The sequence below is a fragment of the Strix uralensis genome, chromosome 1, assembly GCF_047716275.1.
Source record: "Strix uralensis isolate ZFMK-TIS-50842 chromosome 1, bStrUra1, whole genome shotgun sequence".
In the NCBI taxonomy this organism is placed as follows: Eukaryota; Metazoa; Chordata; class Aves; order Strigiformes; family Strigidae; genus Strix; species Strix uralensis.
Genome location: NC_133972.1, coordinates 123,449,098 through 123,470,842, shown reverse-complemented (window position 1 = coordinate 123,470,842; position 21,745 = coordinate 123,449,098). Strand labels below are relative to the sequence as shown.

General features: G+C 40.6%; 1 protein-coding gene across 1 annotated transcript in view; it reads right to left on the bottom strand.

The window, feature by feature from the left end:
- Positions 1–21,745, bottom strand: part of LAMA3 (laminin subunit alpha 3) — a 119,517-nt gene that overhangs the window by 82,108 nt on the left and 15,664 nt on the right. Inside the window, exons 3-10 of the mRNA XM_074879676.1 lie at positions 19,108–19,225; positions 18,369–18,487; positions 16,631–16,801; positions 13,500–13,597; positions 11,932–12,047; positions 7,459–7,577; positions 2,772–2,862; positions 1,603–1,734 (exon numbers count right to left, since the gene is read on the bottom strand). Coding sequence (XP_074735777.1) covers positions 1,603–1,734; positions 2,772–2,862; positions 7,459–7,577; positions 11,932–12,047; positions 13,500–13,597; positions 16,631–16,801; positions 18,369–18,487; positions 19,108–19,225 — 964 coding nt within the window. The remainder of the gene's footprint in view (positions 1–1,602; positions 1,735–2,771; positions 2,863–7,458; positions 7,578–11,931; positions 12,048–13,499; positions 13,598–16,630; positions 16,802–18,368; positions 18,488–19,107; positions 19,226–21,745) is intronic.

The following is a 21,745-nucleotide window of genomic DNA, read 5'->3' as shown; positions in this document are numbered from 1 at the left end:
CAGATACAAACATTTCTTCTCAAAAGAACAGTGTGACAGGCCAGATGCCATTTGGAAATGCTACCAGGTTGCTTCCCTGCTCCCTATCCTTTTGTACTTAAAGCCTTCTCATGCTAGACAGTGTTATGACAGCTATCTAGGGAGGTCCATATTTATTTCACATTTTCTGCTTCCAGTTGAAGGTCCATCTCCTGCTATTTGGCATCACGACCTGCTGCCTGATCTGCCAGAATTCATTACATGTATGGCACATCTTGGGAGCTTTTTATTTAAGAATCCTCCAGATTAGGAATGAGAAAGACATCCCAAAAAATTTTCCTCCATTAAGATGGGATCCAGAGTTGATGAGCTACAAACATCAGTGGGACTTAGATCAAGGTCTACCTGAGCTGAACTTACTTAAAAATGTTGAATTACAAACAAGAGGATACATGAGATGTGATAATCTAGAATGCACTGTACAGAGAGGTTTTATTCTATCACAGCCATTGAATTCAAACAATATTCATTTTTTCCTCTGTTTTGTATCGATTTCCCTCTTCCTCCATTTTTATCATGGTACCTCTCTTTTAGTTAGACCTCAAAACTTTCCCCATAACAACACCTGTTTTATCAACTGTCAGAAACACGCTTCTCCTGAGGGCACAAAACATCTCACTGATGCATTTTTAGAATCTGTTCATGGAGTCACAAGCTTTTATGCAGCAAACACAATGCTGATATTACATCTTCTTCTCAGTTATTTTATATAACATTTGTTTATGGGGAAAGAATTTAATTTTCTGAATTCCCAACATTTAATTTTGATCTTCTTATTTTAAAGTAAAAATCTGATTTTCAACTAATCAATAGCATTAGATAGTATTCTATTACCATTTTCAATAAATGGAAGCACTCAGCAGTTCTGTGTCACATTGTTTTTTCTAATATGTTTGTTTTCTTTGGATTTACAAACACCTTTCCTTCAACTACTTCTGAAAAAATCCGAAACATACTGGAACCCTTCCCTCAACCACATATCTGCACCTACCTGCAGCCCAGCAAAAACAAGAGAGCATGGCTGAGAGCATTATGCTCTGCCAGGAGAGCCTTTCCAACATTATGTAGGCACTATTTTAGAATTATTTTCCTTTATTTTAGAATCCTCTGAAAGCCCACAAGCTTTTTTTATCAGGAATACAAGCTCCAAATCCTAGGAGGTGTCAAGAACACATAACCATTTTCTCCCCTCTCTCTCACTACAGTCATGTTTCCCTTCCCAGTCCCAGTGGTTTTCGCTGAGACATGTTTAAACAGTTTGTCCAGGGCTTTAGGACTCGAGTTTATGACTTACTGAGAGATAGGCTGTAGCTTCGATGAAGATGTTTTAAATGAACTCAGAATTGTGAGAATGAGCACAACCTATTTGATTTTCAAGTAACCATTATTTTGTAAAATAAAACAGACTCTCTTCAGTATTATGACAACTGATTTATCAGAACGTGTAAACATGTGAAGCTGAAATGCCAGATGTTTTAACCAAGTAAAGTGTAATGAAAACTGTTAATTCTTTAATGCACATTTCAAATATGAGAAAAGAGACGTTTTTATTTGTATACTTACGGACACAGAACGGATAGCCATAGAATCCATCAGCACATCGTTCACAGTTTTCTCCCTGGAAATTCTGCTTACAGAAGCAGCGACCAGACCCCTCCTCACAGCCCTCTGCATGCTCTGAGTTACAACTGCAGGCTGAGTAAATATCAGCAATTAGGCACTCTTTGGGAAAGAATCAATTTGCCTTGTACAGCAGTGCACAATGGCATTATAATAGTAAATCTGAAGTTGTGAATGACTCATTATTTAAGGAATTAACATTTGCATGCTGTTACCTATTTTCCAAGTACTTTATATCACCAACTAATCTTTGTGATACCCTTTAGAAATAAAGCTATGTTATTTTCTTAGAGTGTTCAGGGTTTTTTTTAATTCAGAAAGCATGTTATTACTCCACAGCGCTGCAGCAACTATCTTTTCTGTGATATCCACTCATGTCTCTCCATGGTCTAGGCTAAGCCCCACGCTCCACCTGCCTTCCCTTACACACCACGTGCAACACTATGGCAGCACGCCACGGCTCTGTTGACTTCCCATTTATTTCAATACCCAAACACAACAAACCATAGCTTCCTCCAACCTGTCACAAGGCTCCTTCAGCCTGTTTGTAATTCAACCCTTAACTCCTACCTATACTCAGTTCTTTTTTAAATGTTGTATTAGTAATTATCCTATTGGATCATTTATTAGTTGTTAGGTTCAGCACTGCATAAAATACTAGCAGTGATCCCTGTGACCTTTTGAGCTACAGAATAAAATTTTCAAGTGACCAAGAGCTAAAGGATATCTCATGTGTACATCAGATGGCTAAGAGAACCAAGGTGATGAGGGTAGGATATGAGAGTGGCTTCCTAGAGGTCATGCCTCCTCACTGTGGGGTATGTAACAGCACCCCAGGCTTATGTGATCCTATCTCCTCAGCAGCCCTTTCTGGATTACTTCCTCCTATTGTCCTGCTGCTGGTCCAAAGCTTTAGGCTCATATGACACATAAGTTGAGAAGAATATCATTAAAAGGGTCTAAAGCAACACAGAAAGTAATGTGCAGTTGTTCAACATCTTTTGGCCACTCTTTCATTTTTCCTCCCCAAAAGATGCGTTCCATGCCTTGATTATAGCTAAAAAACCCCCAAGCCACCAACATGAGAAGACACTTAATAGAGAAGGACTCACGTATGCAGCCATCAGGGGCTCTCGCTGGAACACCATAAGGACGATAGTAACCTTTTGCACACTTCTCACAGTTAATGCCAGCTGTGTTATGCTGTGCAAAATAAAACAAAAGGAGAATATGAGATAAAAAGGGGAACTTGGAAGAATTAAGAAGCAGTAACATCCTTTACACTGTTTCTATATACAACTAAGAAAGAATCAGTGCAAGAAAAAAATGAAATATGACTGCAATAAAGACAGCATTCATCATTTGGTGTTCCTTAACCACCTGTTCTCTACAGATTTCTGAATCATGGTATTCTTACATAAAGCAGCTGAATTTTATCTTTAAAGCATTATAAAAAAGAGCTATTTTTAAAAAAAATATCTAGGGAAAAAGAATGTCTTTTTCCTATCACATGATATATCTTTTTACGCTACTTTCTTATCATAACGTATATATTGTTCAGGCAACTGCATCATGAATCTTTCCTCATGCTATATATTACTCTTTTGAATATCCTACATCTGAGATCAGCACATCAAAATAAACCAAAACCTCATCAGTCAGGTCAGCACAAAACAGACCTTCCATTAGAAAAGTATACGTCTCTGTAAACACAGAAAAGCACATAGAAAAAATATTGTAAGTAATTTGAACTACAGCAAAAATATGTAACTCCCCTGTCAACACAGTCCTGAGTGCATTTCAGCTCCTGCAGCAAAGCTCTCCCCTGCGGTGGGGCAGTAGGAGCGTGTAGTGGCAATGGCATGCACCAGTTGAGTAAATCACAGTCATGAGGCATCCTGGCAAGCTCATGGTCTCATGAGCAGGAAACGGGAGGGGGAAGCTTTGCCCTGGAGCAACCAAAGCAGCTCCCCCCAGCTCCCACTCGCTGTTTAGTTCCTCCTTAGGGAGAGCTGCAATTCAGGGCTGAGCAGGGACCTGGCATTTAATGGAGGGACTGGTGGGGCAGTTCATGAGCAGGGCATCCAAGATGCTGCTGGGGCTGCTGCTCGTGGCTGGCGCTCTCAGTTTGTGCAGCAGATTTGGGTTCTGCTTCCAGCTCTGCTGGGAGCCTCCTCTGGCATCTTCAGATCTGAGCTCCTGCAGGGAGAAGCTGATGCTAGATCAGGGAGGATGCTGCTCACATCGCACAAGAGACGCTGTGGTTGCTGCAGCACTTAGCATGGCAGGAGCACGGTGGGGGGCCAGCATCTCTGCTCAAGACTGCAGGGCTACTTGGAGATTGTGCAGCAATGGTCTCCACACATTGCAGGGCACATTCTTTGGAGACTACTGGTGCTAACTCCTGTGGCACAGCAGAGTCCCCACCCCGGACAGAGCTCCAGGAGGTGGATGCCACTGTCCAGGTCTGAGGCTGTAGATGGTGCCTGAGTCTCTCCTTGGGGCCTGGGGCAGGTGATGAACCTGTGCAGAGCTTGAAGGTAAGGATAAGGACAGATCAGCACAGCTGATATTGCAGTAGGTGTCTATTATAGACCACCTGAACAGGAAGGCAAATGAAGCCTTATTTAGGGAACTAGAGAAAGCTTTGGTACTCTTGGATGACTTTAACCATATCAATATCTGCCAGAAGGGCAATGAAGCTGGGTGCAAGCAATCCAGAAGTTATTTTGAATGTATCAAAGACAATTTCTGGATGTAGGGGTTCATGAACCAGTTAGGGAAGATGCTCTGTTCAAACTGGCACCCACTAACAAGGAAGAACATAAGAAGGTTGAGGGCAGCCTTGGCTGCAGTGACCCAGAGACTGTGGATTTTAAGAAGTAAGCAAGACAAATATCAGAATTACAGTTCTGGGCTTCAGACAATCAGATTTTGGCTTGTTCAGGTATCTGCTTGGCAAGATCCTGTGTGAAACTGCCCTGGAAGGGAGAGGGGACCAGGAGAGCTAGTCAGTTCTCATGGACAGCCTCCTTAGAACAAGAACAGTTCTTTCCAATGTATGGAAAGTCAAGCAAGTATGGCAGAAGGCCAGCATGCATAAATACAGAGCTCCTGATTGATCTCAAACTCAAAAAAAAAGTACACAGAAGGTGGAAGCAGGGTCAAGCTACTTGGTAGCAGTACAATGACATTGTCCACACATGTGGGAGTGGAGTTAAGAAAGCCAAAGTTTAGCTGGAGTTAAAACCAGCAAGCAAGGTGAAGTGAAAAAGCAGAGTTTCTAGGAGTACATCATCAGCAAAAGAAAAGCTAATGGGAGTTAGGGGCCCATTGATCAATGGGGAAGGACATGCAGTGAACAAATCATCTTAGAACACACGAAGGACAGGAAGGTGATCGGACATATTCAACATAAATTTACCTAGGGCAAAGTATGCCCAATCAACCTCACTGATCTCTGTGATAATATGACTGGTGCTGTGGACAAGGGGCAGGCAGAGCCACCAAGATGAAGCACATGACACCCAAGAAGAGGCTGAGACAGCTCGGTCTCTCAGCAACAAGAAGAGGAGAACATAGTGCTATCTACAACTACCTGATAAGAGGATACAGAGGGGATGGAGCCAGACTCTCCTCAGAGGTGCAGAGCAATAGGATGAGAGGCAAAAGGCATGGATTGGAACATGAAAAATTCTGATTAGGTATTAGGGAAAAATATTTATCATGGAGGTGGTCAGACACTGAAATGGGATGCTGGGAGTAGTTGTGGCATCTCTGTCCTTGGAGGTGTTCAGGGCTTGACTGAACAAGTTCCTGAGCAACCTGATCTAATTAGACTTGCTCTGAGTAGGGGGTTGGACAATGTGATTTTCAGAGGCCCCTTGCTATCAGACTCCAAAGAAAATTAATCTAACTTTGTATGCAACATTTCCATTCTATCACTTCTCTGTTCAGGCATCCATTCCTAACACTTTTTTCTCTGACACAAACAGAAAAAGTAAATTAAAATCCATGTGCTTTATGCATTAAAAAAATGCTATAACTTATGTAAACTCATTTAATCCAGCATAACTTCCACAAAATTAGGTTACAAAAAATTCATATCAGTCATATAACCAGGACTCACAGATTTAGATTAATTTTGCTGTTTTCTATCCTGGAAGCAATATAAGAGAAATGGTCTTTCATGACCAAAGAGCTGACAGGAAGGACCAACATAATAAATCTTACCAGACTGCATGAACAATGTTCTGCACAGAAATGTCATTTGGAAGACAAAGAGCATTTCTTCTACTCATGCTAGTAAAAATAACTCTATTCTCTTCCGACTGCCTTTTGGACAATGTCTGATTATATTGTGGCAATAGGATGGAAAACATACCCTATAAATTTTACTGGATATTTCTTTTTTTTTTTTTTTGCTTAAATACAGCTATATTTTTAAATGCACAGCATGGTAATACACAAGTCATGATGCACAGCTTTCATATGAACAGAGGCTTGACCATAATTTTCCCTCTGAATTATGTTCTGGTCAGCTGCTTGTCATCATACTTCAGATCACTTGACAACAAAAGGAAGACAGACTTCCAAATAAGTCTGGATGTATTTAACCCTGAGATCACTGAACTGATGAATAATGTAGGTTGTAAGGGAACTCAGGAGGTCAGGTTGTTCTGTCCCACTCAAAGCAGAGATAAATCCAAGATTAGATCAAGTTGATCAGAGCCTTGTATGATCTTTCCTGATTGTAATTAGTCACAGCAGAACAAAATTCACTCAGGATGAGAGACATTCTTTCTCTTTCCAAGAACATGTTATCCATTAACGACAGACAGAGTGTAAAGTCTCTGATTCCAAATTTGCATTTGTTGATTCAATCCAACCAACCTCTAAGACAGTTATGGGGCTGGATAATGTAAGGAACTGAGAAGGAGAAACTGAGGGAATGGCTTTGCTTGGCTTGAAGAAGAGATGTTAAAGGAGGGTGGAGGTGTCTAATGGCAGTCTTCCTCTATCTACCTCTACACAGAAGACAGAGCTAACTCTTCTCAGACATGCACAGCAAAAGGACAAAAGACAGTTGTCACAAGTTGCAATTGGGGAAATTCCTACTGAACAGTAACAAAAATCCCTTTACCATGAGACCGATTAAGTGCTATAAAAGATTACCCAGAGTCTATGTAATCTGCATCCTGGGAAATTTTCAGAACTCAACTGGACATTTTTCAGTGCAACCTGATATAACTTTGCATCTAGCTTTTGTTTGAGTGGAACACTCATCTAGATGACTTCCACAGGTCCTTTCTGTGATCCTGTGCTTTTCCAATACCTACAAACTTCCTTCTTGGCATAGGCTATGCCCTTCTTTACTTCTGTTAATGAGGGAGAGCCCTCTATGTCTTGCTGCAGTAAGGAACCAGCTGGCCTGAGCTGGAATTTTATTTGGTTAATTTTACTTCCTTCTGTTAAGCAGAGAAATGGCACAGTTTGTAATAACAGGAAAGGGAATTTTTGTAGTTGATTTAATTGTTGCATTGTGTGGCTTTATTTGAATCACACAGTACTGGGCATAAATACAACTTATATGTGTCTTTTATATATTAACAAGCAATGTTGTACAATGTAAATTACTTTCAGACACCTTTTTCCCAGCTTTGAGTACAAGTAACAACACCAGAGAAATGGAGCTATCTACACTGGTTAGCCTCCAGCCTCTCGGTATGGACACAGTCCCACTTTAGCAGCCCTTCTTCAAACGTCATTTATTTAAACTGACCAAAATGACCTTTTTACCTGGCAGTTAATGCAGACTCCTCCACCTTCATAATGGCCATGTATGTTTAAGCTTTCTCGACGCTGATCAACATCAGCATCATAGTAGCAATCAGTGGCATGTTCATGGCAATTGCAGGCTGAAAAAGTAATATTGCAAGTCAGCTTTCTTTATGATGCTGGAATTCAGTAATGTAGCAGAAGTGAAAAAGAAGCTTACATCTTTTAATGTATACATACCCTCAGGTATGTTTGGAGTATGCTCAAATGCACATATTTACCTATCAACAACTGAATTTTCATATCAGAAACATGGTAAGATCATGCAGACATGAAGAAAATGTGTTGTCAGGCTTATCAGAGGAGGCAACAGTTGAACCATTTCAACACTATATATTTATGTGTAAATGCAGAACTAGGAAGCTCCAGAAGAATGGTCTCAGCAGTTTTGAAAAATTATCAAAAACATCTTCAAATGCTTATTCTACTTTTCCATGTCTAAAAAATACACCTGGGCTGAAGCTGTGTGCATTAAATATTTATTTAAAACAAACAATTATAGGTAAGATATGCACATTTGAATGAAAGACCTACACCAAAGAACTCTCATATTAAGTCATAGATACAGATATACCAGCAAACTTGGCTATACATTTACCCAGCTGCTGTCTTCTGAATGGAGAAGTTTTAAGTACGAGTTCATTTTACTTCCTGAAAATTGTGGATTCAAAAAGAAGCATGGTATGAAGAACAATAATACCACCAACAATATTATTACTATCTAGAAAAGAATAGAATTAGGTGACTGAGATGACTCATTTTCCCAGTGTATGGTTGTTTATAGTCTCAGCTGTGATACGCTTTACTTTGGGTGGTTTGTGGTTAGCTCCTTTCTTTTCCCTTCTGTTAAGCCAAATAAAGCTAACAGTGAACTCACAGGGGCTCTGAATCCACCTCTACGTACATGTTCTGCTATACTTTTAACTCCATCTAACAGATGTTAATACTGCAGTGCTCAGAAGAGATTCAGAGATACCTGTGAGGCTTTGCTTGCAGGCACATCAACCTCACCGACGCCTCAGCCTAGGAAGTTCACCTATTGAAAACATCTGAGATATATCCACTGATATATCTGCTTGTAGACTTGTACACACATCAGCTGGCTTCACCAATCTCCTTACATCAAGGTGGGAGACCTAAATCCCGAAAAAACATTGCTGTTTTGCCTTTGGCAAAAAGGCCTAGCAATATAAATCCCAGAGCCAGCCCAATGTTCATGCCTTGTTTGCAGAAGAGAACTAACCTGAAAAGTAGCTCCACACTTTGAACAGTTCCTGCAAATACATTTTGAGTAAAGGGTGATGGATTTACCCAGAAAATAATTTATGTCATTTCCTATAGATCACTTATGTGTATCTCATCTTAGTTAAAACTAATCTCTTCACATCGGTCATATAAAGCTCTGCCTGTCTTCACTGAAATCTTCCAGAACTATAATATAATTCTGAGTAGGAACCAACCATAATAGTAAGCAAGCAGAGTAAATCAAAGGGCAGGGCCATTGGGTTTGCCATAAACTCAGCCTATGTCCTCTTTTTTCTGATCTGATCTTCTTTCCTCGCTGGAGAGGAACAATGGGAATTTTTTGAAAGAATTCAGGAAGCAAAAAAAAGGCTTCCCCAAGCATCTGGGTGATAGGTGAGCTTTTAATTACAGATGTTCCAGCACTCCAGGGAAACCTTCCCAGGAAATTCCTGAAGTTTTGACTTTACAAAGCTATGATTTCATGTTTAAGGAAATCATAGAATCATAGAATCATTCAGGTTGGAAAAGACCCTTGGGATCATCAAGTCCAACCATCAGCCCCTACACCATATCCCCCAACATCTCATCTAAATGACCCTTAAACACATCCAGGGATGGTGACTCCACCACCTCCCTGGGCAGCCTATTCCACTGTCTAACCACTCTTTCTGTGAAAATTTTTCTCCTAATGTCCCTAAGGACTAGAGGAAACAGCCTTAAGTTGTGTCAGGGGACACTTAGATTAGATATTAGGAAAAATTTCTTCACCAAAAGGGCTGTCAAGCATTAAAACAGACTGCCCAGGGCAGTGGTTGAGTCACCATCCCTGGAGGTATTTAAAAAAAAACGTAGACATGGCGCCTAGGAACATTGTTTAGTGGTGTGCTTGGCAGTATTAGGTTAATGGTTGGACTCAATGATCTTAAGGGTCTAAATGATTCTATGATTCTGTTCTCCCTTCATCTGGAATAAGGCGATAAGATACTCTGGAAGGCAATGGGTTCCTGAAAGCACCTTAAAACAGAAGCTAAGGGCCTTGGCCCTACTTCCTTCATGATGAGGGAAGCATATGGGAAGTAATCCTTCCAAACTCTATTCCAAGTACCTGGCACAACTGGGAGCACAACTCAGGGATAACTGATTCTCTGTGCCTTGCTATGCAGATAAGAGAAGGCAAACTGGATCATTCTATGTATCTCTTCTGTATCTCTACTGTATCTCTTCTACGCCTTTATATCTGAACAGCTTTGGGCAAGGAAGCCTTTTTCCATAAACTGCCAACAACACAGCTGAGGCCATGGCCATGATAGGTTTTTCCCTACCATCAGGTTCCCTTACGGTCTGCTGACAAGAACCAGACAAGTCAAGACTGGGTTCCCTGGCCGGGTTGTGATAGCCTGTGAAGCTCTTTGGGGTTTTTTATTCATATAATTCTTCAGGAAAATAAAACCTTGCACAGATGAGATGTTGGTTCAAAATAATAAGTCAGAAAAGGAAAGAAGATAACATCCGTCCTCCAAAATATTTACACCATAAATAAGAGCTCCTTGCCTCCAGGGCCAAACTGTCTGTGAGCTACAGCTCACAAGTACGTCTTCTAAGAGTGATGGGAAATTATTTGCTCTGATTATAGTAATAGCATTTTTTCTCACAGGGGAATAGAAACCCCTTGTACCTCACCAAGCATCTTCTTACCACTTTAAGCCATTTGCTGACCCATACAGTACTGGGAAACTCATAGCGAAAGGTTGGGATTATCCCTACAAGTTCCCACCAACCTCTTTCAATCAGTTTCTCTCAAGGGACACCAGGCTTCTTAACCTCTGGGAAGCTTAACGAGTTTGCTTTAATTCCTTCACTACTGGCTGCCAGGAAAAGAGGTCTGCACCTGGCAAACACTTTCAACAAATCACCTCAAACTGCTAGGAGCAATCCATACTAAAAAGGGTATATTTTCAGAAGTAGTTAGAAGCAAAGTTGTTTTGGCTCAGAATCTTGTAGATGATCTTTTATAAATTCATTCTTTAAAAAGTATGACATTATTTATGCTCTCTGTCTACCTCTTTCCTGGCAGAAAATGTTTTCCTTTCAAAGAGGGGAATTTCAATGAGGTTTCAAATATTGTCCAGAAACTGTGTCCCAACATGCCTATCTCCTATGAAACGTTTTAATCATCTTCCTCCCCACCCCCCAACACTCAGTCTTAGTACTACAGTTTTGATTAAACAAGCCCTCTCTTTATTCCTCAAACTAATTATATAGGTACATCTCTTTGGCTTTCAAATAAGGTTCCCCTCTTAACAGTTTGTACTCACTGGCTATGCTACTTTCAGGAATGGCAGATGAGGAAAATAAATCAGGCCAGACACAAAGGAAACTTCAGGCTGCCAACACATTTGCTCAGAATAGGATGTGCACAGAGATGGGAACACTGTCTGTACCACATTCACTGGTTTCTGTCCAGAAGGGTGCAAAACACCCATGTGTGACAGTACGTATCCCTCCACCAAAAGGGGATCCACATGGTAATTTTCTTTAACAAAAGAATGAAACACAAGGGAGGTGGGAGACAGGTCAATGGGCTTCTGCAGCTTGACTAATCAGTCTGTCGGGCTAAACAACTCCAAACTCCCAATCACGAGCACAGGAAGGGGTGCAAGTGTGGAACTGCCAGGGTTCCCCACCAGAAATGCCTTTGTGCCCATTTACATACAGTCAGCCATCTACAGAAGAACAGAGGGCAGCTCAAGCATCTGTAAGCAGTGGCAGCCTTGAGCAATTTCTCTGCAATCTGAACACCAAGAGGCTAGGTGATGGGGAGGCAAATTTTGGAGTTGTACAGGATGCCTATAGTCTCTGCTCTGCTTGGGGGGGATCCACAATTTGTCAACAGACAGCTATGACTGTGGAGAGATGTTGACTCAGTGTACTACAAGAAGGCTTCCACTTTTCTCATATAATATTCTCACATGAATTACCATTTTAATTGTTTAATAAGAGAGGAGAACATAAATAATATTCACTGCATCATTTGTTCTTTATTGCTGCATGGAAAGAATTTTCTCAGTAAAGAAAAAAGGTGTTAAAACATGCAGTGTGCTAGTTATGTTCCATGAACACCTGTGCTATGGCTAATTCCCACCCTCTTGTCTATGTCCCTTTTAAACTAGCATCTTTTGGGCTACTCACGTTCGCATATGTTTGTGCTCCCAGCCGTTGCGGGTTGCCACTGTTTCTGATTATATCCAGGGCAACAGCTATCACAGGTTTCCCCACAAGTGTTATGCTGACATTCACACTGAAACCTACAAAAATGAAAGCCTTTTATTCTACTGAAGCTGATTTAAAGTTTTTTTCTTAATTTTTTGCAGTCCAAGACTTACATATAGTGTGAAAAGGACAGGACATAACTCACATGTAAAGAGGTCAAACAGTAATACTAGAACATTTTGGAAGTTTCCTAAAATTCTTCATGACTGCTTACTTTAATCATGTGATTATGAGTTTATTAGCACAGATTACTTATAAAGAATATTTATAAATGGATTCAATAGACTGGATTATGTAACTTTATTCTAGAATATTAAATAAAGACAATATACAACAGTTTAGGATGTATCCTATTTTAGCTTCATTCCAAGGGTCAAGCTTGTTGTACAGTACATCAAAATATTTATCACCTTCATACGCGCGCCTTCATAATTTTTTCATTATGCTTTGTTTACAATAATTTTATTAGCGTTTTTAATAAACCAAGATCATATCATTGCCTTGTTATTTTTAAAATAGTACATACTATTCATCAAGAAAATGTCATTCATATTTATTTTGATTCAGCTGAATAGCCTACTTAAAGGGCAGGCTCTCATTATGGGCTAGGTCTTACTATCATGCATAGTAAATGAAACCCAAGAGGAACAAAGACCTTGAGACTGGAGAGGCCTTTTCCAGTGTTCCCCTCTTATCTGTGTAGTCTAATAACCAAGGGGCAATAAAATTTTCAAGTATAACCATCCTATTCCCGTAGATGTCACATTTTCTGTACTTAATGTTCTCTAGCATAGACAGCTGAAAAGGAGGCACCCATCTGCCCAATTTTCATTAAAACACAACTGAAAATATTGCATTGTCCTGATAAAAGTTTGTTTCAGTGCCATCATGGATAAGAGCAACAGCTGGTTTAAATCAGGCTTTTAAAACGTTTTAGTGTGGTGGGTTTGGCTGATTATTCACAGTCACCTCCCTATAGCAGATAAGCTGAGGAGCCTGATCAAATTCCTTGTGAAATCAATATGGAGATCATAAACTTCACAGGGAAAGGGAATAGTTCATTCAGTTTGTTTTTATTTTTTCTAGTAATGAGCGAAAGCCATTGGATCTTGGCTGAGCTCAGTCATAATGCTCAGTATCTCCAGGAAGTTCACTAACTTTGTTATTGAGTTGGGCTTGTAATTCCTGCTGTTGGAAGATGATATCAAACCATGTTTTCCCAAAAGAACTAAGGGTTTCTAAGAAATTATTCAATCTGCTGAACTCTTATTTCAATTAAACAGAAAAATCTAGGACTTTTTATTATTATATTTCACATACAATAGCTCTTGACACGTTTTTGTGTCACCCATTAGCAGATTCTAGTTTTTTAAATATAATGAAAAATCCCTGTAAGACTATATCATTCTATAATTAAAAAAAGTCATTGGAAAACATTCATGTATTGTTTTTCTCATATTACTTAATGTTATGCTCAGTTTACTTACTGGTAGTGGTTTTCAGCATTCTTTGCATTGCATACTTCAGCATGGCCATGGCAAACACATCGACCACCAATACTGATGTCCTTTATACTGTAGTAATACTATGGAACAAGCACAAGAAGTACATATAGGTCTTTCCTTACTTGTGTTATGGTCAGAAACATCAACATGAAATTGTTAAATCTTACTTATCAGAAGTTTAAAGGCATGCCTTTACAAAAGACCAAAGTCAGGCAGCCAATGGTTAAACCTCTGTTGATGTCTATGTCTCAGTATGAGTACCAGCAAATCAAAGTCAATACCCTTGGGGTGCCTGACAGCAACAGACTTGTGAAGCTCAGATGCATATTGCTGTAGCTCTCCATTCCCCAGCAGCTACACTGCCACCAGTACTCAAGCCCAAAGCTTGCTGAAAGACAGCTTGAGGATGGAGATGTAAATACTGTCAAAGCATCAATTTATGAGACTGTGGTCAGGCCAACACACAGGACATGCTGGTAGGGGCAGTGCAGTTTCCCCATTGAGTCAGACATGATCACTAAACACTAGAAAGAGATTAAAATCACCAGCCTGGTCAGAATCACTCGTGACTCAAGCTGGATTTGAAATTGTAACCCGAAGTTCAACCACTTTGTATCATCCTCATGCTATGCAGGCATCCAGGCAACAGAAGATAAAAATTTAATTGGTTCAACTCAGTGAAAATATCATTAGTGTATATATACCAATAGAAACTTCTGCATACATTTTTGTAGCTCAGAAGTTGTTTCCTTGTCTCCTTAGAGCACCAGGCAGAACAGAGAGCTGGTTGTAAATCTTGATCTCTATGTACCCCCAGAAAAATTAAAGAGGCAGATTTAATGCTACTGGAGGATGAAGAGAAAAAGGGTCAGAACATTATGCAGGTACATCTCCTGTGCTCACTCTACTCACAACACATCCCCTCTAAGTGGTATATATAGACTCTCTCAGTGGTGATCCTTCCCCTTCACTCAGCACTGGTGAGGCCACACCTGGAATGCTGTGTCCAGTTCTGGGCTCCCCAGTACAAGAGAGAGTTCAATAAAAGGCCACGAAGATGATGAATGGACTGAAGCATCTCTCCTATGAGGAGAGGCTGAGTGAGCTGGAACTGTTCAGCCTGGAGGAGAGAGGGCTCAGATGGGAACTTATCAATGTGTATAAATACCTGAAGTCAGGGTGCGAAGAGAACGGAGCCAGGCTCCTTTCAGTGGTGCCCAGTGACAAGACCAGAGGCAACTGGCACAAACTGAAATGCAGGAGGTTCCCTCTGAACATTGGGAAACAATTTTTCCCTGTGAGGGTGACCGAGCACTGGCACAGGTTGCCCAGAGAGGCTGTGGGGTCTCCCTCCTTGGAGATACTCAAAAGCTGTCTGGACATGGTCTTGGCCAACCAGCTCTAGGTAGCCCTGCTTGAGCAGCAGGAGTTGGACCTGAGGATCTCCAGGGGTCCTTTCCAACCACAACCATTCTGTGATTCTGTGATTCATTTTGGTTGCATATACACTCTAATTTTACGTAGGTGGAGTTGGCTGGCACAGAGGAGATGCTTCTCCAAGGCAGAGAGCTTTTCCAACTAGCTCTCTTTGCTCTAGGCAGGTGAAGAACAGTAGGTGGGATATACAGACTAGGAAATACTTATTGCCTTCTGAACTATCTTTATTCAAATATGCACATTCATTTCTAACTATGCATACCATTTTCATACTGCAAGTAAAACTTTGAAGTAAAAACTTTCAAGTAAAAGCTTTCAGTGTTTTCAGCACAGCTAGAAATGATCACTGACTCTTGCCAACATATTTTACAGTGTTTTTTGGTATAAGAGTCTTCACAACCCAGTCTATAGTTTTACACAGCTTTGCAGAGCTATGCTTTACTACTAACAGTAATTGTACTCTCACTGGTCAGTAGCAAGTCGAATTAGTAATAGGTCAAAACAATTAATAGGACAAACTGCCACAGTATAGACATAAAACATACTCTATATAATTTAGTGTGCCATGAGCTCAAACCATTAACAGGGGAAGCCAGGCAGTTACTTGGATAGGAGAACAGAAGTGGTCTGGTTTTCATCTGTTTCTTTAAGTTTAACACAAAGATTTTCCTTAAGAATTAACTATTTCCTAGACTTGGAAGGTTTCTACAATAAAAACTTGTGCTCTCTTTTAACAATAAAACACTTGACATTTCATTCATCTAGCCTGCATCCCACGGCTATGATAATATCAGAAATTCCTTACACTAAAACTGTGCTGCTTGCCAAGTAAACTAAAAACTGCATTTATATCTGCCTGTGAGCAACATCTGAAAATTTACTTAAGACAATAAAGGTACTTAATAGGAGTGCTGTCAAGTAACTGGAATAGTTTTATGTTTTTCAATGCAGAAACCCTCACACACATTTGTGCAGTGCCTCACCCCAGGGTTTCCTCCAATTGTTACCAAATCTTCATTTTAAATGAAAAGGTTAAAAATAACAAAACAATATGAAGTCTGCGATCTCTCTAAGTATATGAATTTCTATGCGGTGTTCCCTTGAGGGAGCTTAATTTCCTTACATTTCCCTACTGAATGGGAGTGGGACTTTGCCTTTCAAAACTCCTGGATAGCCCAAAATCCACTGAAAACACCTAGGCATCTCAAACGATTTGTAGAAAGATAGTAACTTTCAAGTACGCCCTTTGATTCCTGCTTTGTCAGAAAATCAGGTACTGTTTCTTGAAAATCTTTCTTTGAATAAATAAGGGAAAGTAGTGTCAAATAAAGCTGAAGAGATTTAGTTCCTCAGTTCTGTGTAAGATAGTTTAGAAGATTTCCTCTTTGGCTCCTTATAGCTCCCATGATGTACCTAACTTCCTTCCATATTCAAAAACAGGGAAAGAAGACAGTTTGTTACAAAATCATTATTCATTACTTCCCCTCCATAAATCTGTGCTGACCCAGTTACCTCCTTGTCTCAAACGAACCTGGAGAAAATATGGGGATTAAAGGTGGGTCACTGTAAATTTCGATTGTTAGGATGTTGCAAACTTAAAACATTTGGATCATTTTTTTGGTCTCTAACATGCTGAATATGATCGTTGAGCGTATCTTGGCGAAAACAGTACTTACTCTACGGGTTACAGTGGGGTCTCGTTGAGCTTTCGATATCAAGTGTCCAAGAAGTGTATTAGTTCTGAGAAAATGAAGGCGGATGTTTGTTGCTTTTGTGAATTCTCGAAGGCTAGGGGAATAAGTGAAGTTTTTTGCTCCTGGGCGGCCATTTACCAAAGATACTACAATCTAACAAAGAAGTAAGCACATTTTTGTTAAAATATAACAACTGTGTCAGTAGTGGCACAGAACAATATTAATATAAGAATTCAAAAACTTACTATTGTTTCTGAGCATATTTGCAGTTACAACTACACATTTCATACTGAAGCCAGAACATTGGGAAAAATAATGTGGTTAGTCTTGGACACTCCTGAATTCTCATTACGCATATGGCACATCGGAAAAAAAAAAAGTGCCTCTATCTGTTTTGAAAACAGTAGGTATAACACACAAAAAGTACATGGTTTAATAGGAAAAACAATAGGAATAGTTGCAAATAGCTATATTAGCAGTTGATAGTGTCAATAGGAGTTTTGCCTGAGTAAAAACATCAGGTTTTGGCTCTTTGCCAAAGCACATTTATTTTTGGGTTAAGGCACAAACATTCCTGGAAAATATTATTGTTACCAGCTCCAGTGCCTGGGAGCGTATTAATGGTCTTTTGGAAGAAAGTACACAGTGTTGCTTTAGAAAATCCCCTCACATGAAAGCAGGTTTATCTGACTTTCAAAACAAGGGCTCTGGTACGTTTTTATTCTTTAAAGAAACAGATGCCAGCAGCCTAGCAATATTGAATCTCTACTAAATTAGCAATCCAGTGTGCATGTACAGGACTAAATAAGAGACTGGAATTTATTTATAGCCAACCAGATAACAGATTTCTATTTTCAAATGGCTTCTATACTCCAAAGCACGTAACAAAGGAATGGTGACAGTTCTGATTGCAGCACAATTCCTTTAGGAAGTCATACAGCATGTAATAGGGTACGGGACCAGCAGTGTTCCTCTGTGGAAATTATTCTTTACAATATTTTATTAGGAAAATTTTACAGATATGTTAATAAACAAATTCTACTTTAATATGAAGCTACAACCCCCAGAGCCATATGCTCAAAACTCTGGGTAACTCCTGAGGACTTCAGATCTGGATTCCAACCACATCAGGCATAAAAAGGAGAATATCAGCAGGACCCATCAGCACAGCCAGGAGTGTAACATTCATTCAAATAACACAAACCACAGTTCTGCATAGCAAGGAACAATGGCTAAAACCTGAGCAACGTTTTCCAAACACATGTATTATATTATAAACATGTAGCATATTATATATTTTTTTATTAAAGAGCTACTTATTCTTGAATGGTAAATATCTGTTTCTACAGCCTTTACTCCCGTGAGCAATTCTGCTGCAGTAAGTTCTGCTATATACATTGGAAGTGCTCAGAAAATGCGGTCAACACCTTCAAATGCATATAGCTAAAGTGAGGTACCAAAATCATGATCAAAATCAACACAAGGTGGCTCTGAGCAGCCCCTACTCCCACAGGGAATGGTGAAAGTCAGGAGGAGCCAGCTCGCCCTCCAAAAATCTCATCAGTTACTTAAGTGCTTGGTTATGGACTTACTAATGTGGAATCAAGCACTCATAGCTGAAAAATTACTTCCAGTTCTATGTTTTTACTGAAACAGCAAACATCTGAAACCGATGCTGTTTGCTTCCAGTGTTCTACATTACTTTTGTAAAAGCACTTACCTCTCCATTTTCAAGAGGCAGAATGCGAGAGTACTCTGTGGTGCAAAGGACATCACTGTCCCTCCTCACTGGAAGATCAGCTTCCTTTCCGAAGCGCTCCAAGCAATCTGCTTTGGAGTCTAGTCAAGTGAGAACAACATTATTTTTATATGTGAAAATAAACACTATTGTTCTAATTTAAATTAACAAAGAAGAACCCCTGTGCTTTCAGGTAAATTCCCCCCTGTAACTGAATAATAACAGTGACTGTGTTGCTCAGCACAGAAAAATGGGAATTCCTAAAACCAAATCCATTCTCGTTCTAAGCAATTCAGTGGTGCCTGGCAAGACATGGCACATTGTTTCTCGTATTGTCACAAAAAAAGCTATACATGTACTCCAAGATTTTACATCTGTATTTCACTTTGATTTTTGCAAGGAACCCTGGGGTCCCATGGGATGAAGGACACTGTAGTTCTGACAGACCCCAAAACCAAGACAAACAAAGCAAAACAAAAATTCCCAACAGACTGAAAAATATTAATGTGCTGAAGTACACTTTCAAAATATCATACTCATTTTTAGTTACACTCTTGTCACTAATTTATTGTGGATAACTAAGACAAGAGAAGTGTATTTGATGTTCACTGTCTTCACTGCAGTTGAAATCTTTAGTGCGCCCCATGGTCTGATTTTCCTATCCTGAATGATTAAAGAAACCTGTCCACAAAAGAACAGTGACACAAGGATTGATACTCACAAGCAAAATATTGCCAAGGAGTGTAAGTTCTTCCAAAGTCCACTGATCTTTCTAAGATCCAGAGATCTGGACGAGGAGAATTTGCAAACTTGATAAGGATATAGGCAACATGGAAGAGCTGGTAACAGAATATACATAGATCTTATCAGGAGCTTTTTGAACTCTATAAAGTACCACAATATTAAAACTAATTCCAATAAACACCTGTTTTTTCGTGTACAGTGAGAAGGCTATCCTCTGCAGTTTCATTCCCATTAAAATAATAGGTCAGATTCTCAGCTAGCTACCTCACCTGGCAACGTGCATTAAGAAAGTTGCAATAGGTCTGTGTTAAATGCCATCTCTTGCATTTCAGGAAAGCTCTGTTTTGGACATGACTGATTGCTTGCGTGTGTAAAGAGTACAGTACTTGACCTTGAAAAGTTAGCATCTCAACACATCATTAACTCAGATACTTTTGCAGCATCCTGGTACACCTGTGTTGCATTCTAATCATGAAATTGTGCTTGTAGTCAAGGAAAATCACAATGATGTAAGAGAAAATGCACACACCCTTTACACTGGGACTCCTTTGGTTGTGTTTGATAGTAATCTAAGCCACCTGTTCCCTCACTTTAAGAATATTTCTAGTTAATTTTCCCACTTGACAGACTTTCCAAGTAACAGAAGCAAGACGCCCCAGAATTTTGTGGTTATCAAGTAACACAGGAGAGATTCTTATGAGTGGTAGCTCATGCATTGTCTGAAACAGCTCAGAGAGCTTCATCAGCTCAAGGTTCCCAAGGCCAAGAGTCCCATCTGGCTTCTTTAGGTGCTCACTGTGTATCACAGCAATAGACCACAGAGACAGAAAGCTCCCAAACACCAGAGCAAAAATGGACTTGACGAAAAAGGAAATTGTACTGTAAGTATCTTGGGATAGTCCACAGCCATAAAAATCAAACATCAGCAAAATTACCTCTACACAAAAGGCTGAACACAGATTGATTCTAAGGGTCATTTAGAATTTAAACAACCACAACATGGATATGAGTTGTCATAAAAATGATCTGATACTGAGGTACAGTCAATATTCAACTGAAGCTGCACCAGAATTTCCCATTCAACATCCTCAATTCAGAATCATTCTTGCAAGAGATTCTTACTTTGGTGGAGGAGGCAGGAAGTTACAGTCAATAGTCTGTCATGCAACTGCTGCCAGAGCTCCTTAAATTACCAATGGAAAGTCTCTACACTGATTGTCAGAAATAGGTGAATACTTTGGGGACTGTGGCAAGATTTGCTCTTACTGAGTTTCTGATACTCTTTGCCTAAGTAACTTCTGCTACTTGATCTGCAAGTTTCAGAGTAGGGGTATTGGCCATACTGACATTACATGTCATCCAGTACGGCCATCCAGTGCAAGGACTGGTATCCTCCCAGGAAAGCATAATAGCTCTGAAACTCCTAAAAAAAGTGTTTCATGTTCTTGCTTTTGGCCAGCTGAATCTCTCAAGGGGCACTGCCCTGTTCAAATCAGGTTCGCATTAGGCACGCAACTGCCTATCTGTTAATAGTCTTACTTCCCCTATGTTTTAGGGTCTTTGGGAGTCCCATCCTTACATGCATGTTAACAAGTGTGGATAACACTCTTTGTGTTGATTGATACAGATTTAATCAAGACAAGTGGTTTAGAAAGCTCAAGAGGAATATGTTGGGTTTGTGTGGCAAGATTTTAGTAGCAGGGGGGAGCTACAGGGTGGCTTCTGTGAGAAGCTGCTAGAATTTTCTTAGAGCCGATGCCGGCTGGCTCTAAGAGGGACCCGCCACTGGCAAGGCCAAGCCCATCAGCGATGGTGATAGATATGTTATCACAGAGATGCTAAGAAGGGGATAAAGAAAACCGTGGAACCATGGCCGGAGAGAGGAGTGAGAAACAACTCTGCAGACACCAAGGTCAGTGAAAGAGGGGGAGGAGGTGCTCCAGGTACCAGAGCAGAGATTCCCCTGCAGCCCAGGGCATAGACCATGGTGGGACAGGCTGTGCCCCTGCAGCCCATGGAGGTGGAGAAGAATCCACCTGCAGCCCGTGGAGGACCCCACGCTGGTGCAGGTGGATGTGCCCGAAGGAGGCTGTGACCCCACGGGAAGCCTGCAATGGAGCAGGCTTCTGGCAGGACCTGTAGGCCAGTAGAGAGAGGAGCCCAGGCTGGAGTAGGTTTGCTGGCAGGACTTGTGACCCTGTGGGGGACCCACACTGGAGCAGTCTGTTCCTGAAGGACTGCACCCCGTGGAAGGTACCCACACTGCAGCAGTTTCCAGCCCGTGGGAAGGACTCACATTGGAGAAGTTTGTGGAGAACTGTCTCCTGTGGGAGGGACCCCATGCTGGAGCAGGGGAAGAGTGTGAGGAGTCCTCCCCCTGAGGAGGAAGGAGTGGCAGAGACAACGTGTGATGACCTGACTGCAACCCCCATTCCTCATCCCCCTGCACTGCTTGGAGGGAGGAGGTAGAGAAATCAGGCATGAAGTCGAACCCAGAAAGAAGGGAGGGGTGGGGGAAGGTGTTTTAAGATTTAGTTTTTATTTCTCATAATCCTACTCTGATTTAATTGGTAATAAATTAAACCAATTTCCCCAAGTAAAGGCTGTTTTGCCCA